The sequence below is a fragment of the Pyrus communis genome, chromosome 3 (genome assembly GCF_963583255.1).
Source record: "Pyrus communis chromosome 3, drPyrComm1.1, whole genome shotgun sequence".
NCBI lineage: Eukaryota > Viridiplantae > Streptophyta > Magnoliopsida > Rosales > Rosaceae > Pyrus > Pyrus communis.
This window is the reverse complement of record NC_084805.1, coordinates 1,688,988-1,704,075: the sequence shown is the minus strand read 5'-3', so window position 1 is coordinate 1,704,075 and position 15,088 is coordinate 1,688,988. Positions and strand designations below refer to the sequence as shown.

Sequence of the window (15,088 nt, the reverse complement as noted above, 5' to 3'; positions counted from 1 at the left end):
CTCGTTCGATTATAATATCTTCCCCCCAAGTACCTCACTCTAATGGGGCAGTTATGAAGAACAAAGGAATTGGAGATTTTTTTTTTTTTTTTTTTTTTATTTTTTAAACCTAAGTTGGATATAGAGCAGTGGTGATATTATTATTTTCGATCCAAACCCGACCCGATTATATACGTATATTAAATTATCAATATAATTTTTATGATTTAGATTTGTCAGTCCTGTTTTTTGGTCTTGTAGACTTTATGTTTGGTTCAAAATTGTCTTAAACAAATAACATGGCGAAGATATTATAGTCTTATAATACTTATATTCCGAGTAAATTTGAGAAAATGTTCCTTAACTTTGATTGAATTGTAGCTTTGATCCCTGAACTAAAATTTCATTAGTTTTAGTCCTTCAACTTAACAAAATGTGAAGCATTAGTCCTTGGGTACTAACACCGTGATATTTTCTATTACGATGATGATGTGGTCTTTGTGTGCTCCACATTTTTGTTGATGTGGATGCCATGTGAGCTAAAAAATTTATAAAAAAAATACAAACACAGAGAAAGGAAAATGAAATTACATAAAATAAAAATGGATTAACTTTCTCTTTTCCATCTTCCTTCCGTCCACCTCCTTCTCTAAACCCAGTGGCCATTGTAGCACTCTCCCAACAACCAAACCATAGAAAAGTTCAAATCTAAATTTGGAACACAATCTTCCTTTCCAAACGACTTCACACAATGACCTCCATCCTTGCAGCACCTTAGTCCACGCTGCCTTGACAACTCAATCTCTATTTCCCACCACCTACAATCGAAACCCTCACCGCACATAGGTCGGAACTTTGTGGGCTACGGGTTGGGGATCGGCTGGGTTGTGGGGATGTTAGAGTAAATGTATAATTATGGAGAATAATCCGAATGATGATTTTGAAGTACAACTTGAATCGTTTCCTTAAAGTGTTATTTACCTCCACTCGAATGAGTTTGCTAAAAAGTTCTTGGCAAGTCACTTCTAGGATACAACAAAGTATGAAATATTCGATTTGCAAAACCGAATTGTATTCCCTTAGAAATAACTAGAAAGAAATTATATGAATGTGATGAGAGAGAAGAGAGAGCAAAAAAATTATGTAGACAACAAATTTCTGAATGAATCTTCTCTTATGCTAATGTTACCGATATATATAGAGAGAATTGCACCTTTTAGATATATCTTTTGATTTTGGGTGTGTCCTCTCACCATGAGATACAACTGAACATTGCATCAATATTTCTAATGGATATATCTGATACAAGAGGCGTAAAGGAATGCATATGTACGGGATGCATTATGTCCTTTAGCCAACAGAAATAAAAGTGCAGTGTTTCATATCAAAAGGTGTGATTATTGGGTCGAATCCCATCCCGTCAAACAGCTGCATATATATATATATATATGTATGTATGTATGTATGTATGTATATGTTACATTATATTATATTCTTAAAATATTCAACAGGGGATTGGGAGATGAAGATGGAAGGTAGGCTGGGGAGTTGGTCAAAGACTCAAAGGTGAAGGGGTGGACTGCAAGAGTTGGTGAAGTGCGGGTGGGTCTATAGAATTTTTTTTTTTTAATTTTTTCTTTCCTGCTATTTTTTTTTTTTTTTTTAATATTTCTAATCCAGGTAGCACTGAATTATTTAAGTGTAGGGCCCATAAACCTGCCACTCAGGCACTCTAAGGGAAAATCTAACAAAATTGTGATAGAGGAACAATGCTCCCCATTTTATCAAGTTTAGGGATCAAATTTAATGGATTGTTAGTTTAGGAACTAAAACTACAATTCAACCATAGTTTAGGGATCATTCCTCCAATTTACTCCTTATATTCTCAATGTTATAGAATTGTTTCAAACTGAAATTTTCGCTCACATACATGGAGCCAAATTAAGATGCTATCAATTAACTTATACTTAATACTTTTTTTTAATATTAATAATGTATACAGATGTGATTTATTTACACCATCTTTATGTACATCTTTACTTTTTATCTTCTTTAAATTAAATACATTAAAAATATGCGTTTCATTTCTTTAAGAAGTAAGGTGTACGAAATAGCCAGATGCATGAGAAGTAAAGTGTAAGTAATTACTTCTTATACTACTAATATGCATTTCATTACTTTAAGAAGTTACACCAAGAAAATTAGCAACTTAACTCACTCCCTATGCACATCTTGTCATCTTTCATATTACACAAAACCCAACAGTAAAAAAAAAAAAAAAATATAAGAACAGAAAAAAAAAAAAAAAAAAAAAAAACGAAAAATCTTGCAACACAATATTAATGGGCGTTAGATCAAAGGGTCTCACAGCCCACTTGAGCCAATCAACTTTGTTAACCCAAAGGTAATCGCCATGGCCATCCAACCTCCAACCAGAACCCTCATCACTGATCTCATAACTGGTGCCTTCCCCAACTTTGCTCCCAACAACCCAAACACCACCAAAGCCAAGCTCACAGCCGCGGCCACAACTCCCAACCTCACCTTGTACCCCCTTATAAACGACGCCGCTAGCAATGGAACCATTGCTCCCACTGAAAACGCCAGTGCTGATGCAGCTGCTGCTTGTAAAGGGTTGGGCAGGCTCTCCTTATCATCTCCATCTCCACCATCATCTTCTGCCACGTGAACTTCTTGGTTATTTTTCTTGTTCTGATTGTCTCTTTTCATTTGAGCCACCTCTATGTCCAGCTGGGAGTACACGGAGACAAACTCTCCAATGGCCATGCTACATGCTCCGGCTACTAGTCCGGCAAACCCGGTTAGTATCATGGCCTTAATGTCTTGTCTCACAGCTCCGACTCCCATCATCAATGACGCAGTTGAGATTAATCCGTCGTTGGCGCCTAGAACCGCAGCGCGGAGCCATTGGGAGCGTTTGGAGTAGTCAAACTCCGTTTTGTCTAGGGTTGTTTGGTGCTCGAGGTCGTTTGGGGTGATTATGATGGCACACTTGCCTTCAGCTAGGGAAGTCTGGCTGTTTGGAGCCATGGAAAAAGTAACGAGAAAAATGGAAAATGAGGAATTAGGGTTTATGTGTGTACTGTGGATTGAGGAAGAGAGTAGAGAGAAATTGAAGAAGTGTGGAGGACACACGCTCACAACAAGGGTATTTATGGAGGGAGAGGTTCAATCATGGAGGCAAAGGCGGGGTACACCAAATGGAACAAAGCAAAGTGTGTTTACCTAGTGCCATTGCTTTTTAAAAAGAAAAAATTTATATGAGATAACGCTATCATATTCTTTGCTTATTTAACATAGAATGTTATGAAAACGCTGATATCGAGTGTGTGTGTGTGTACATATATATATTATGTATAAGATACCACTATCATATTCTTTACTTATTTTACATAGAATGTTATGAAAACACTGATATAGTCTGCAGGTTTAGGAATAAATAAAATAAGAAGATGAACAAAGAATTTGACTAATTGGTCTGGTGACTTACATTGCATACCGTAGTTTGGTTGTCACATCCCGGTCCGGGGCGGACCACTTCCCGGGCCTGCTCCACCACCGTAGCACTATATTGTCCGTTTTGGGCTTACCATTCCCTCACGGTTTTGTTTTTGGAAACTCACGAGCAACTTCCCAATGGGTCACCCATCATGGGATTGCTCTAGCCCCATTCTCGCTTAACTTCGGAGTTCCTACAGAACCCGAAGCCAATGAGCTCCCAAAAGGCCTCGTGCTAGGTAGAGATGGGAATATACATTTAAGGATCACTTCCCTGGGCGATGTGGGATGTCACAATCCACCCCCCTTAGGGGCCCGACGTCCTCGTCGGCACACACGCGGCCAGGGTTAGGCTCTGATACCAAATTGTCACATCCCGGCCCGGGGCGGACCACTTCCCGGGCTCGCTCCACCACCGTAGCACGATATTATCCGCTTTGGGCTTACCATTCCCTCACGGTTTTGTTTTTGGGAACTCACGAGCAACTTCCCAGTGGGTCACCCATCATGGGATTGCTCTAGCCCCCTTCTCGCTTAACTTCGGACTTCGGAGTTCCTACGGAACTCGAAGCCAATGAGCTCCCAAAAGGCCTCGTGCTAGGTAGAGATGGGAATATACATTTAAGGATCACTTCCCTGGACGATGTGGGATGTCACATTGGTACAATAAATTCATATATCCATTAATTCAGTATTTGAAATAACGTCCTTTTTTTAAATTTTGTAGCCAAGGGGAACAAAAAAATTTAGAAAGAAAATATAATTTAAAAGCAGATGGGATGTAAAATACTTTGTCCTATAACACAAGTTATCCAGTATAATGCTTAAACTTTTGATGGTGCGCATCCTAGCTAGTAGATGTTTATCACCCTACATTTATATGAATGCATGCTCCATTCTTCGTAGCATGAAAAGAGAAAAGTACATATATGTTGGAGAATATGATTTCACATCCGTTTTATGACAAGATAATGTACAATTAAGTTGAAACAATATTGATGATTTTGTGGTGTACCTATTTTTTTTGTAAAATGTACCAATTTTTTTAACACTATGGATACATTTTTTTTGCCATTTATTATTTCTTATTTTTACATAGTTTTTATCCATTTATTAAATCAAAATGTTTGAATTTTTTTATTGTAACCGTTTCTAATAGTATTATAATGAGGGATTTTAAATTTATAGGATTATAAATCTCATAAAATATCAAACAATTAATGTCAAAACTATAAAAGTATAAATATTAGTAGTAATATAATGAGGTGTACAAAGTCAAGAGACTTTGATTAAACTTTGAATACTATTAATGTTTTAATCAAAGAATGTTAAAGATTGGGAACTGCATTCAAAGTATCCCTTATTAATACAATATATACTCCAAAAAGAAAATAAGATGATAAGCACAATTGTAATAATTAGATCGACTTATAACATGGATGATTGCATACTATTGAAAGCAAATAAAATTAAGATTAATTACTATACATGCATGCATGCATGATCTTGAAGCTTGATCTCGACCAACTTGCCTGTGACCCAATTGTACGAATAAGCTTCAAATTAATATCTGAGCTTAATAAGGAAAATTGGTGATTAGAGCTAACAGTAGAACGTAATCAGCATACCGAGAGAGATTAGTGACGAGGAAGAAGAATAGTACAAAGAACAAACAACTTTATGAACATCAAATTTAAGAGGAAACGTAAGACTTGCAAAGCAGTTACACCGGAAACAAGTCCATAAGCAAAACGTGACACTATCAAACAAAGACAAAAAGTGGCAACACAAATCCTGCGTAACCTTTTTTTAACAAATATGAAAACGGAAGCAATAATTCAAGGCTTTCCCTTCCCTTTGTATCTTTTTCTACTTCTTTCGGTTGTGCTACATTTATTTATTTATTTTGGTTAGGTAGCTTCTTTTGGTGTAACTTTGCACGTCCATGGCGTGCATAAGCACAACTACGTATACCTTCTAGTAAGTAGTAATTGACTCTGATTGGTTTTGAAGTATAGCTAGCCAGACCTAAAATTCCGAAGACATCAAATATTTGGTAGGATTTGCATATGTAAGCTCATAAATAGATGCTGCAGTGCCAACAACAAAAAGGAAGCTCCAATCTGTAACTAAATATGTTTGGACACGCGTATGAAGCAAATGAATGTGAACTAAAGTGTAATGTCCTCAAAGTAAACTGTTTGAAAGATTTGATATGATAATCGATCATGAATCTCCTTTGAGCTGCCATACGGATGCCAAAGTAATCGGAATCATCAAGATGCAAGGTTCTCTATCAATCCTTTTAAGTGGGAATTCTTTGAATCAATTATTTAGTACTATTTATCTTCATGACGTTGCTAGCTATAACTCTTGGGGCCGGTTTTCAGCTTAAATACCAAGTACGAGTGTTTGGACCTTCGTATATCTTTTACATCAAAACCTACTAAATTTTGATAAATATAAACCTACTAAATAGATCAACAATGGATTGCTGAGAAAGAAAGCACCGACTGTGGAAAAGAAAGAGTGGGGATTAGGTAACATAACAAAAAGGAAGGGAGTGTGCATTCCATAAGAATGCCACCACCATCTTGATTTTATATTCACTAAAAAAAACGAATTAGGGTTTCCTTATCCTATCCCCCTTTCTTTTTCAGCATCCAACACACTCCCACTCAAATCACTAATTGGTTTTTTATGCCCTCTAATTGGAGCAATAAATTAAAAATGACTTTTGTGTACGGCTAAATGTCTGGTAAATGGATTGTGTTTGTCGTGTTCGTATTATTTTTGTGTCATACCCATTATCTTAATGGGTCGTGTTTTGTCAAACTCGTTTTCTTAACAGGTGACCCAATAATGATATGATTTGTTAATAAGTCGTGTCATTTCATGTCAGGTTAACGAGTCATATAAGAAATTGTCATGTCTAACATCTAGAAAATAACAAATGATATCTTATCAGACACTTAAGGGTAACCCGATAACGACCTGATTCGTTAAAATGTCCAATATTGATTCAACTCGTTAATGGATTGACCTGAGCTTGTTGTTTTCGTAACGTTTCATGTCCGATTAATGGGTTGTGCAAGCAATTGGCAGCCATAAGCTAAACATACAAAATAAACTTTTGAAAATATGTGCATATTATTTCAATTTTGTTAGTGGACCACCCAATTGTTTTGTCTACTTGAAGCCAAAATCTCCCCGATGGCCAAGCTACAACTTTGGATATTAGGTTGCAGAAAAGTATGGTTTCCAAAGAATGGGTGGATCAGATGAAGATTTTTTTTTTCCCTTCAAAAATTGACATTTCAAATCATGTGTTGTTTGATATATGAATAGATTTTGGGTCAGTTTGGGATTACTATGCTTTTTAAAATAATTACTTTTGTTGTACTTTAAGAATAATCGGTTGCAAAATAAATCAATTAAGTGTTTGACAAACTGTATTTTTAAAGGTATTGTGAGTATGAAAAGCAGTTTAAAAGTGTTTGGTAAATTTTAACGGAAAAGTAATATAATTGTATATAATGACGAAAATGGACATCATAGTTTGGGCGATGACGATGACAACGGTAGCAAGGGCAGTGGTTGTGATGGTGGTTGTGGTGTTGCCAATAAAAAGGGTGTAGTGGTTGGGCTACATAGGTAACAATGGTGGTAGGGGTGGCGACAACAAATGATGGTGGCAATTGTGGTGGCAGTGATGACAGTTGGGATTATGGTGATGGTGGTGGTGGTGGCGGCAACGATGGTAGTGGTAATTGTGGTTGTGGTGGTAGTGGTGGTGTGATTGTGGTGTGTTGGTGATGGCAACAATGGTGGTGGTAATGACAATGGTGGTGTAAGAGGATAGTGTTTGTAGTATAAATAAAATGTGTGTAAAAGGATAAATAATGTCATTTAAAAAAATTAATGAGCGTGTTACAGGAATTAAAAATATTCATTAAAGACTCAACTCCACTTATTTTTAAAATAGCTTTAAAAGCTGTTGTCTAGGTGGTCACACCATCAACATTACCAATATTGTTCTTAACTTAATAACATATTATAAAAGGCCGTTGTGATACTAGCAGTGAACCTCTCACATTTAAAATGTATATGTTTTGTATCCGATGTGGACTATTCTCCACCAATAAAGTCATTTACATTCACTGTCACTAGTAGAAACCTTTAAGCCTCATTTACTGTCTAGAATTAATTTGAATATGATAACTCACTATATTCAATGAATGCTAAATAAAAAAGGATAATGTTTGCATCCCCCTTGGGAGAATAAGCAATTCTGGAAAGGCTTTAGGTGTGTAGGCTGGTTGCTTGGGTGTCTTAATGAGTGTTGGAGTGTTAACTTGACTTCATAACTCCATGCACAAAATTATTTGTATGGTAATTCATCAATTAGACAAAAGCCACTTCGGTTCGGCCTGTATATGGATCTGTCCTTGGTTATTTCTAGATCATAATACCATTATCATATGCACTTGTCATATTGTATGATGTAGTAATATATATTATCCACTCATGGTAAAATCTGGTGGGATGCACACAAAAATTTCTCCTAAAACCTCTTTGAGAGTTACATGCAAGGGTCGCGCACTACGCTCTAATAATTTCTTCCGTTTTAGGTGCATTATCGTAGTATTAGTGGTTCGTGTGGTGCCCGATTTGAATATCGGTTGACTGAATTGGTGTTGCATGTGGAACACGTAACGGTGGATTGAGATAGCATATATGCAATATATGTTGGCCGAAAAGAAAGCCAACCCAAGTCTTTTCGTCTTTTTAGGGTAGTGCTATCTGCCTATTATATTTACTCTCACACATCATTCTTAATTTTCGATCATCGGATCGAATAAATCGAAAAAGATTAATGATAAAAAATTAACAAGATTATGTAAAAGGTAAAATTGAATGTGTAAATAACACTTTCTTTTTGTTATTGCCCCAATTATGTACTGTGTGAGTTTGCTGTACGGGGTGGGGATATACGTTTGCTTCGACATGGAACTACTGTGATGGTGCGTGGTGTTTGTTGGATTGGCCCTGACATATCCATATCAAGTTGAGTTGGATTCCATTGGAATACACGTAGATAGGGAGGAGGGGAGGAGAGAGGAGTGTTTTCGTGTCGTAAACCTTTAAATTAATTATTATGGTCCATGGTGCTAACTACATTGAAGAAGTAACAATCACAAAAACCAGGAGATGGAAGTTTTACAGATAGAAGAGAAATGTGAGAGAAGAATTAGAGAGCCAGTTTGGAGAGAGAAATGAGATTTGTATATTGATTTAAAAGAATGATGATTACATACTTTATTTTTATAATAGAAAGTCTAACAACTATTTAACTAATTATCTAACTAATGATGTGGAACCCTTAATACATGGGATTCCGTAATTTTTTTACACTTAAGATATATTTACACTAAAGAGGGAAAGTTAATAAATTTGTGTCAAACTTACTATTTACGATATTCAAACTTAAGATATTTTATTTATAAGTAAAGACGAATATTATTAGATTAATAATTTACTAAATAAAAAGAAGGATAATTGTTAGCAAAATCATATTCATAGTTTATCTTTCACCTGCAAAGGACCCTTACATAGAAAACTATATTATTCATGCGAACGTTTTTACCGATTTCATACCCATAAATACTATACACGTCGCTAAAATATGTACGTAAAATTACTATTCGCATTAATAATATTGCTGCCCACCAGGTAAACCTATTAGCTCTTAACAACTTAAACGTTGTGACAGAGGAAGTAATCACAAGTGAGTCATGGAGTTAAACAAGCTTTTCCTAATACAATGATATTGGGGCTGGGCATAGTTTGTATACAATTGAATCTTAGACTTCATACTTATACGTGAATTATAATACTATTAAATTTAGCATAAAATTAAAACAAGCTTTCTAACATATATATATACAAGCCATAATAACCCTGCATATGGTCCAATATTTTAATAGATAAGGTGAGTGTCTACCCATGCATTTTGGATTCGAAATCCTCTCTCTTAACAGTTTCGAACCCTCCCCTTAAAATATAAAAAAATTTAAAAGAGAAAGCCTTAACCCATAATGGTACATTGTTTTCAAGGCTTTGTCGATGCCCTTCATATAAACCCAATTCTATAATCTAGGTTTTGCATGCACTCAAACTTCGAATCTCCATCACCATAGTGATACTGTAGACGGTAGAGAGCTTGAAATGAATATCACTAGTCGTAGTGTCTATGCACATTGCATAATAATTAATTATCGACGAGGGTATATGTGGAGTAAAAAATAATCAAGAAAATTATGAAGGCAACACGTGTACTTATGGGTGTAAAAGGACAATATTACCTTCGAGGCACACCGGGATTTTTACGCGCAAGCAGTGGGCAATCATCCCTCAATCAAGTCAAAAGTGCACAAAATAGGTATTTATTCAAAACCTATTTCATCCATCCTCATCAAATCTTCTCCACAAGGTAACCCCCAAATCATTCTTTTCTAATTATATTAATTAGCTAATTAATTGATTTATTATTACCCAATTAATTTATTAATTACCTAACAAATTATGAATCACACCCAAAAAACCATCTAAGTGACCGGTTCCAATCCTCCCAAAGGGGCCGACCATACTCCTATAAATATTACCTCATTTTCTCTGAAACTCAATTCCAACTATCTTGCAAAATTCTCCAAATTTCTCTAAACAATTTTCCCTCAAATTCTCACTTTGGCATTGGAGGTTCTTTGGCCAAAGCCCTCCCCACCCCCCCCCCCAGGGCAATTCATTGTGGGCGCGTGATGTTCTTGGCCTTGACCTAAGGTGTTAATTGTTTTGCAGGTGTATTTTTGTCCAAGAAGAAGGAGGCGGAAATTTGCATCCACAAATTGGTGCTTTCATTGAGAGTCTTGATTAAACGCTCGTAGAAGACTCTCGCATTCAAGATTTTTCGTTTTCTTGTTCACTTGTAGATTTTTTGTACGTTCTTATTCTTGGAATTTTTATTTTTAAAAATTCTTCGATAAAACGTAAAAGAAAAGTAAAATGTTAAGAGATTCGGAAATCTCGACGAACGGAAATTCCAACATTCAAGGATCAGGACCGTGGCGATCTACGAGGCTCAACACAATGATGAGTGGAGCAGTACCACCCCTACGAGGCACCACTGTGGCAACCACCAAGGCAGCCACCCTCGGCAAGGCCCACAACACCACAACCATGGCCCAAACCATGCCATTCAAGCCCACACGAGCCCAAGCCCAAGGCCAGATGGCCCGAGCTACTCAAGCCCGACATGAATCCAACACGTTGCCAAGCCGAGCCCTAGCCTCGCACCCACGTGTGCCACACGCCGAGCAGCCCATTCTCGTGGCTTAGCTTGCTCTCGCAACCCAGCCTACTTTCATGACCCAGCCTACTCCCTTGGCATTCTAAGCAACCCAAATCGGCCCAAGATTAGTTTAACCGTCCCAGCTTCAAATTTCTAGGCCTACGATTGAACCAGAGGCATTTTCACCACATTTCTCCCCAGATTTGACATTTCCCAACTCAAATCTCACCCCTGAAGTCTACCACACTTCCACTGCTCAAGGAGATGCATTCCTTCCAAGCTCTTCCAACCCAAATGGAGAACAACACTTGTCTCAACAAGTCATATAATTGACAAGCGCATTCGCACAGTAGACACCCTTGGTGAATCAGCTCTTGCAACGTACTGAGATGCAACGTGCCCCAGACGAGGTGTCCCGAAGTAGAACAACCCTCAACCAGCCACGATCCGAGCGTTTTAGCAGTTTACGTTCCCGCCTAAGTCCTCAAGATAACGTATACTCTCGTCTTAGCACGCGGAGGAGCGTGCACTCTCGATCAAGCCCACGGACGAGCATACATTCACGGTTGAGGTCACAATCCGATTATCAACATGGACAACCTTCCAGGCGAAGTGTTTATTCATAACTAGGCTCGCAATGAGCATTCTCCACCTCACATCGGAGTAGGCAGCACGACAGATGGAGATAAGCAGTCACTTAATCCGACTCAAGTTCAACCGGCAACCTGCAAGCCGCCCGCTAGCTTGCCAGGAACGTGACACGTGCACCGCAACCACGGCATAGACGAGTTGATCATAGGGAAGAAAGACCTAGACCAATAGGTCATGACCGGGGGCAGCCGAAAGTTCCACTGCCCCAGCAGAGGCAAATTTAAGAATAAGTTAACAGGCTTCTAACTGAACGATTACGCAATTTCCAGCGCAACGAGGTTGTCGACAATGCGCTTCGACGATACATGACCAACATAAGTATGTCACCATTCACGAATGAGATCGAGCAAATACATCCACCTCGCAGGTTCACAATGCCTCACTTCACTCCATATAAAGGAGACGAAAATCCGGATCGACATCTCAAGCACTACCACAGTACTATCATCTTCTATATGAACAACAACATGCTTATGTGAATTTTTTTTGCCACAACTCTACAAGGCGAGGCACAAGATTGGTTTCACACCTTACCGCCACAGTCGATCCAGAGTTTCAACGAACTTTCCTTAGTTTTCACTAAGGAGTATTCATCTAAGCGCTCAATCAAAAAGACATCCGATCATCTTTTCAACATAGTAAAATGTCATTGGGAGACAATTTGCGACTATGTCAAGAGGTTCAAAATAGGTATTTATTCAAAAGTGCACAAAATAGATATTTATTCAAAACCTATTTCATCCATCCTCATCAAATCTTCTCCACAAGGTAACCCCCAAATCATTCATTTCTAATTATATTAATTAGCTAATTAATTGATTTATTGCCCAATTAATTTATTAATTACCTAACAAATTATGAATCACACCCAAAAAACCATCTAAGTGGCCAGTCCTCATCCTCCCAAAGGGACCAGCCATACCCCTATAAATACTACATCACTTTCTTTAAAACTCAATTCCAACTCTTTTGCAAAATTCTCCAAATTTCTCTAAACACTTTTCCCTCAAATTCTAACTTTGGCATCGAAAGTTCTTCGGCCAAAGCCCCTCCCCCCCTCCCCCCAAAAAATTCATCATGGGCGAGTAAGGCTCTTGGCCTTTACCTAAGGTGTTAATTGTTTTGTAGGTGCATTTTCGTCCAAGAAGAAGGAGGTGAAAATTTGCATCCACAATATAGTCAAAGTTGCTCAAGAGACATAGCTTGACATCGAACAACTGATTGCTTTCTCAGGATCAGGTTCTTTAAACATATTTTGCATTGCAGACTTAGGCTTTGCCACTAGACTCCGATACATTTCTCGAATTCCAGATCATACTAGAAGCCGTGGAACTCCAACTTCAATCCCAATTGGGATGTTAAAGTTGTTGAAGATGCTGTAATGCGACAACGCTTCAGGTTCTTTAAACATATTTTGCATTGCAGACTTAGGCTTCGCCACTAGACTTCGATACATTTCTCGAATTCCAGATCATACTGGAAGCCGTGGAACTCCAACTTCAATCCGAATTAGGATGTTAAAGTTGTTGAAGATGTTGTAATGCAGCAACGCTTCAGGTTCTTTAAACATATTTTGCATTGCAGACTTAGGCTTCGCCACTAGACTCCGATACATTTCTCGAATTCCAGATCATACTGGAAGCCGTGGAACTCCAACTTCAATCCGAATTAGGATGTTAAAGTTGTTGAAAATGGTGTAATGCAACAACGCTTCATGGAATTGCACTACCAATAACTTAGCTTAACAGACCCGTTAGTGATAGAATTGTCAAATTCATTTACCTTGCAAAAACTTAACCTCTACTATAACTATCTGAATGGCACACGCTCTACAAATAATGGAAAGCTTTCCAAATTTATGCTTGAAGAAAACATGGAGACATGCATATTAATTTTCAATTTCTAGACAATAGCTGTGACATCCCACATCGCCCAGGGGAGTGATCCTTAAATGTATATTCTCATCCCTACCTAGCACGAGGCCTTTTGGGAGCTCATTGGCTTCGGGTTTCGTAGGAACTCCGAAAGTTAAGCGAGAAGGGGGCTAGAGCAATCCCATGATGGGTGGCCCACTGGGAAATTGCTCGTGAGTTCCCAAAAATAAAACCGTGAGGGAATGGTAAGCTCAAAGCGGACAATATCGTGCTACGGTGGTGGAGCGGGCCGGGGAAGTGATCCCTCCCGGGCCGAGATGTGACAATTGGTATCAGAGCCTAACCCTGGCTTCGTGTGTGCCGACGAGGACGTTGGGCCCCTAAGGGGGGTGGATTGTGACATCCCACATCACCCAGGGGAGTGATCCTTAAATGTATATTCTCATCCCTACCTAGCACGAGGCATTTTGGGAGCTCACTGGCTTCGGGTTTCGTAAGAACTCCAAAGTTAAGCGAGAAGGGGGCTACAGCAATCCCATGATGGGTGACCCACTGGGAAGTTACTCGTGAGTTCTCAAAAACAAAACCGTGAGGGAATGGTAAGCCCAAAGCGGACAATATCGTGCTACGGTGGTGGAGCGGGCCCGGGAAGTGATCCCTCCCGGGGCGGGATGTGACAATAGCGAAGCCAATAATTATTTGGTGGGTGGGCTAAGCTAGAATTATTACTACGAAATCAAATGCTTAAATTTTTTTTTTTTATTACCAACATAAAGTTGTATACTAATAAACCTAAAAGTAATATTTTCAAGTAAAGAAATTAAAACTCTGCATAACTCAAGTTTCAACTAGATATAACAAAGAAATAATTTAAATTTGCAATTTGCAATAAAAAAAAACAAAAAAAAAACATATATCATCAATCTTATTCAAGTTAACAAATAAAAAGAAGAAAAAGTACATATTCAAGTTGTGCCCTTTGATCCTTAACTCCCTTAATATAATTGAAATCATTTGTTATTTCATCTAAATCAACATTTTCGGTAAGCTTTTTTTTAATGTAGACAACTATTGTATCTGCTATAAACTCACCCTCTATCTTGTTACGAAATCTTGTTTTAATAAGATCCATTTCTAAAATAGCTCATTTAGTACTTGCTATAGAAACGGGGAAAGTCAATACAAGCCAAATTGACCTATCAATCAAATAATACCTTTAGGACCTCTTTAATAGATGCAAAAGGTGTATTACTCTCTAATTTATCATCATTATCTCATTTTCTAAAAAATAAATTGATAGGTGTAACTTCTAAACCTCTTCATTAGACAAACGTTGGACCTAACAAATTAAACAATAATAACACAATTGTATATGATAAATTATATCTAACAAATTTCGAGTACGAATTTTTTAAATTCAAACAATAAACAAATAAACAAAATAAAAAATTAATAACAAAGTGGTAAAAAAAACTTTACAATTGATGAGAAAATCAGTAGACTTTCACGCGTGCAGACTTCAGAGCTACCGTGTCTTCGAAACAGCCGAAAATCGTGCTAGGAACGTGTAACTGTGTAAGTAGTTGTTCAAATGAATAAAACAATAAAATAATGAAAACTAAAGCTACTTACTCCTAGAAAATCTAAAACCGTTTGGATTTGAATACAATAAAATACTAAAATATTAAAAGTTGATTATTTATTTCTAGAATCTAAG

General features: G+C 37.6%; 1 protein-coding gene across 1 annotated transcript; it reads right to left on the bottom strand.

The window, feature by feature from the left end:
• Positions 1-2,256: 2,256 nt before the first annotated feature.
• LOC137727339 (vacuolar iron transporter homolog 4-like) lies at positions 2,257-3,082 on the bottom strand. The gene has a single exon (XM_068466206.1). It carries the CDS (start codon positions 3,028-3,030, stop codon positions 2,344-2,346), a length of 687 nt encoding a protein of 228 aa, XP_068322307.1. The 5' UTR covers positions 3,031-3,082; the 3' UTR covers positions 2,257-2,343.
• Between the last annotated feature and the right edge of the window lie 12,006 nt (positions 3,083-15,088).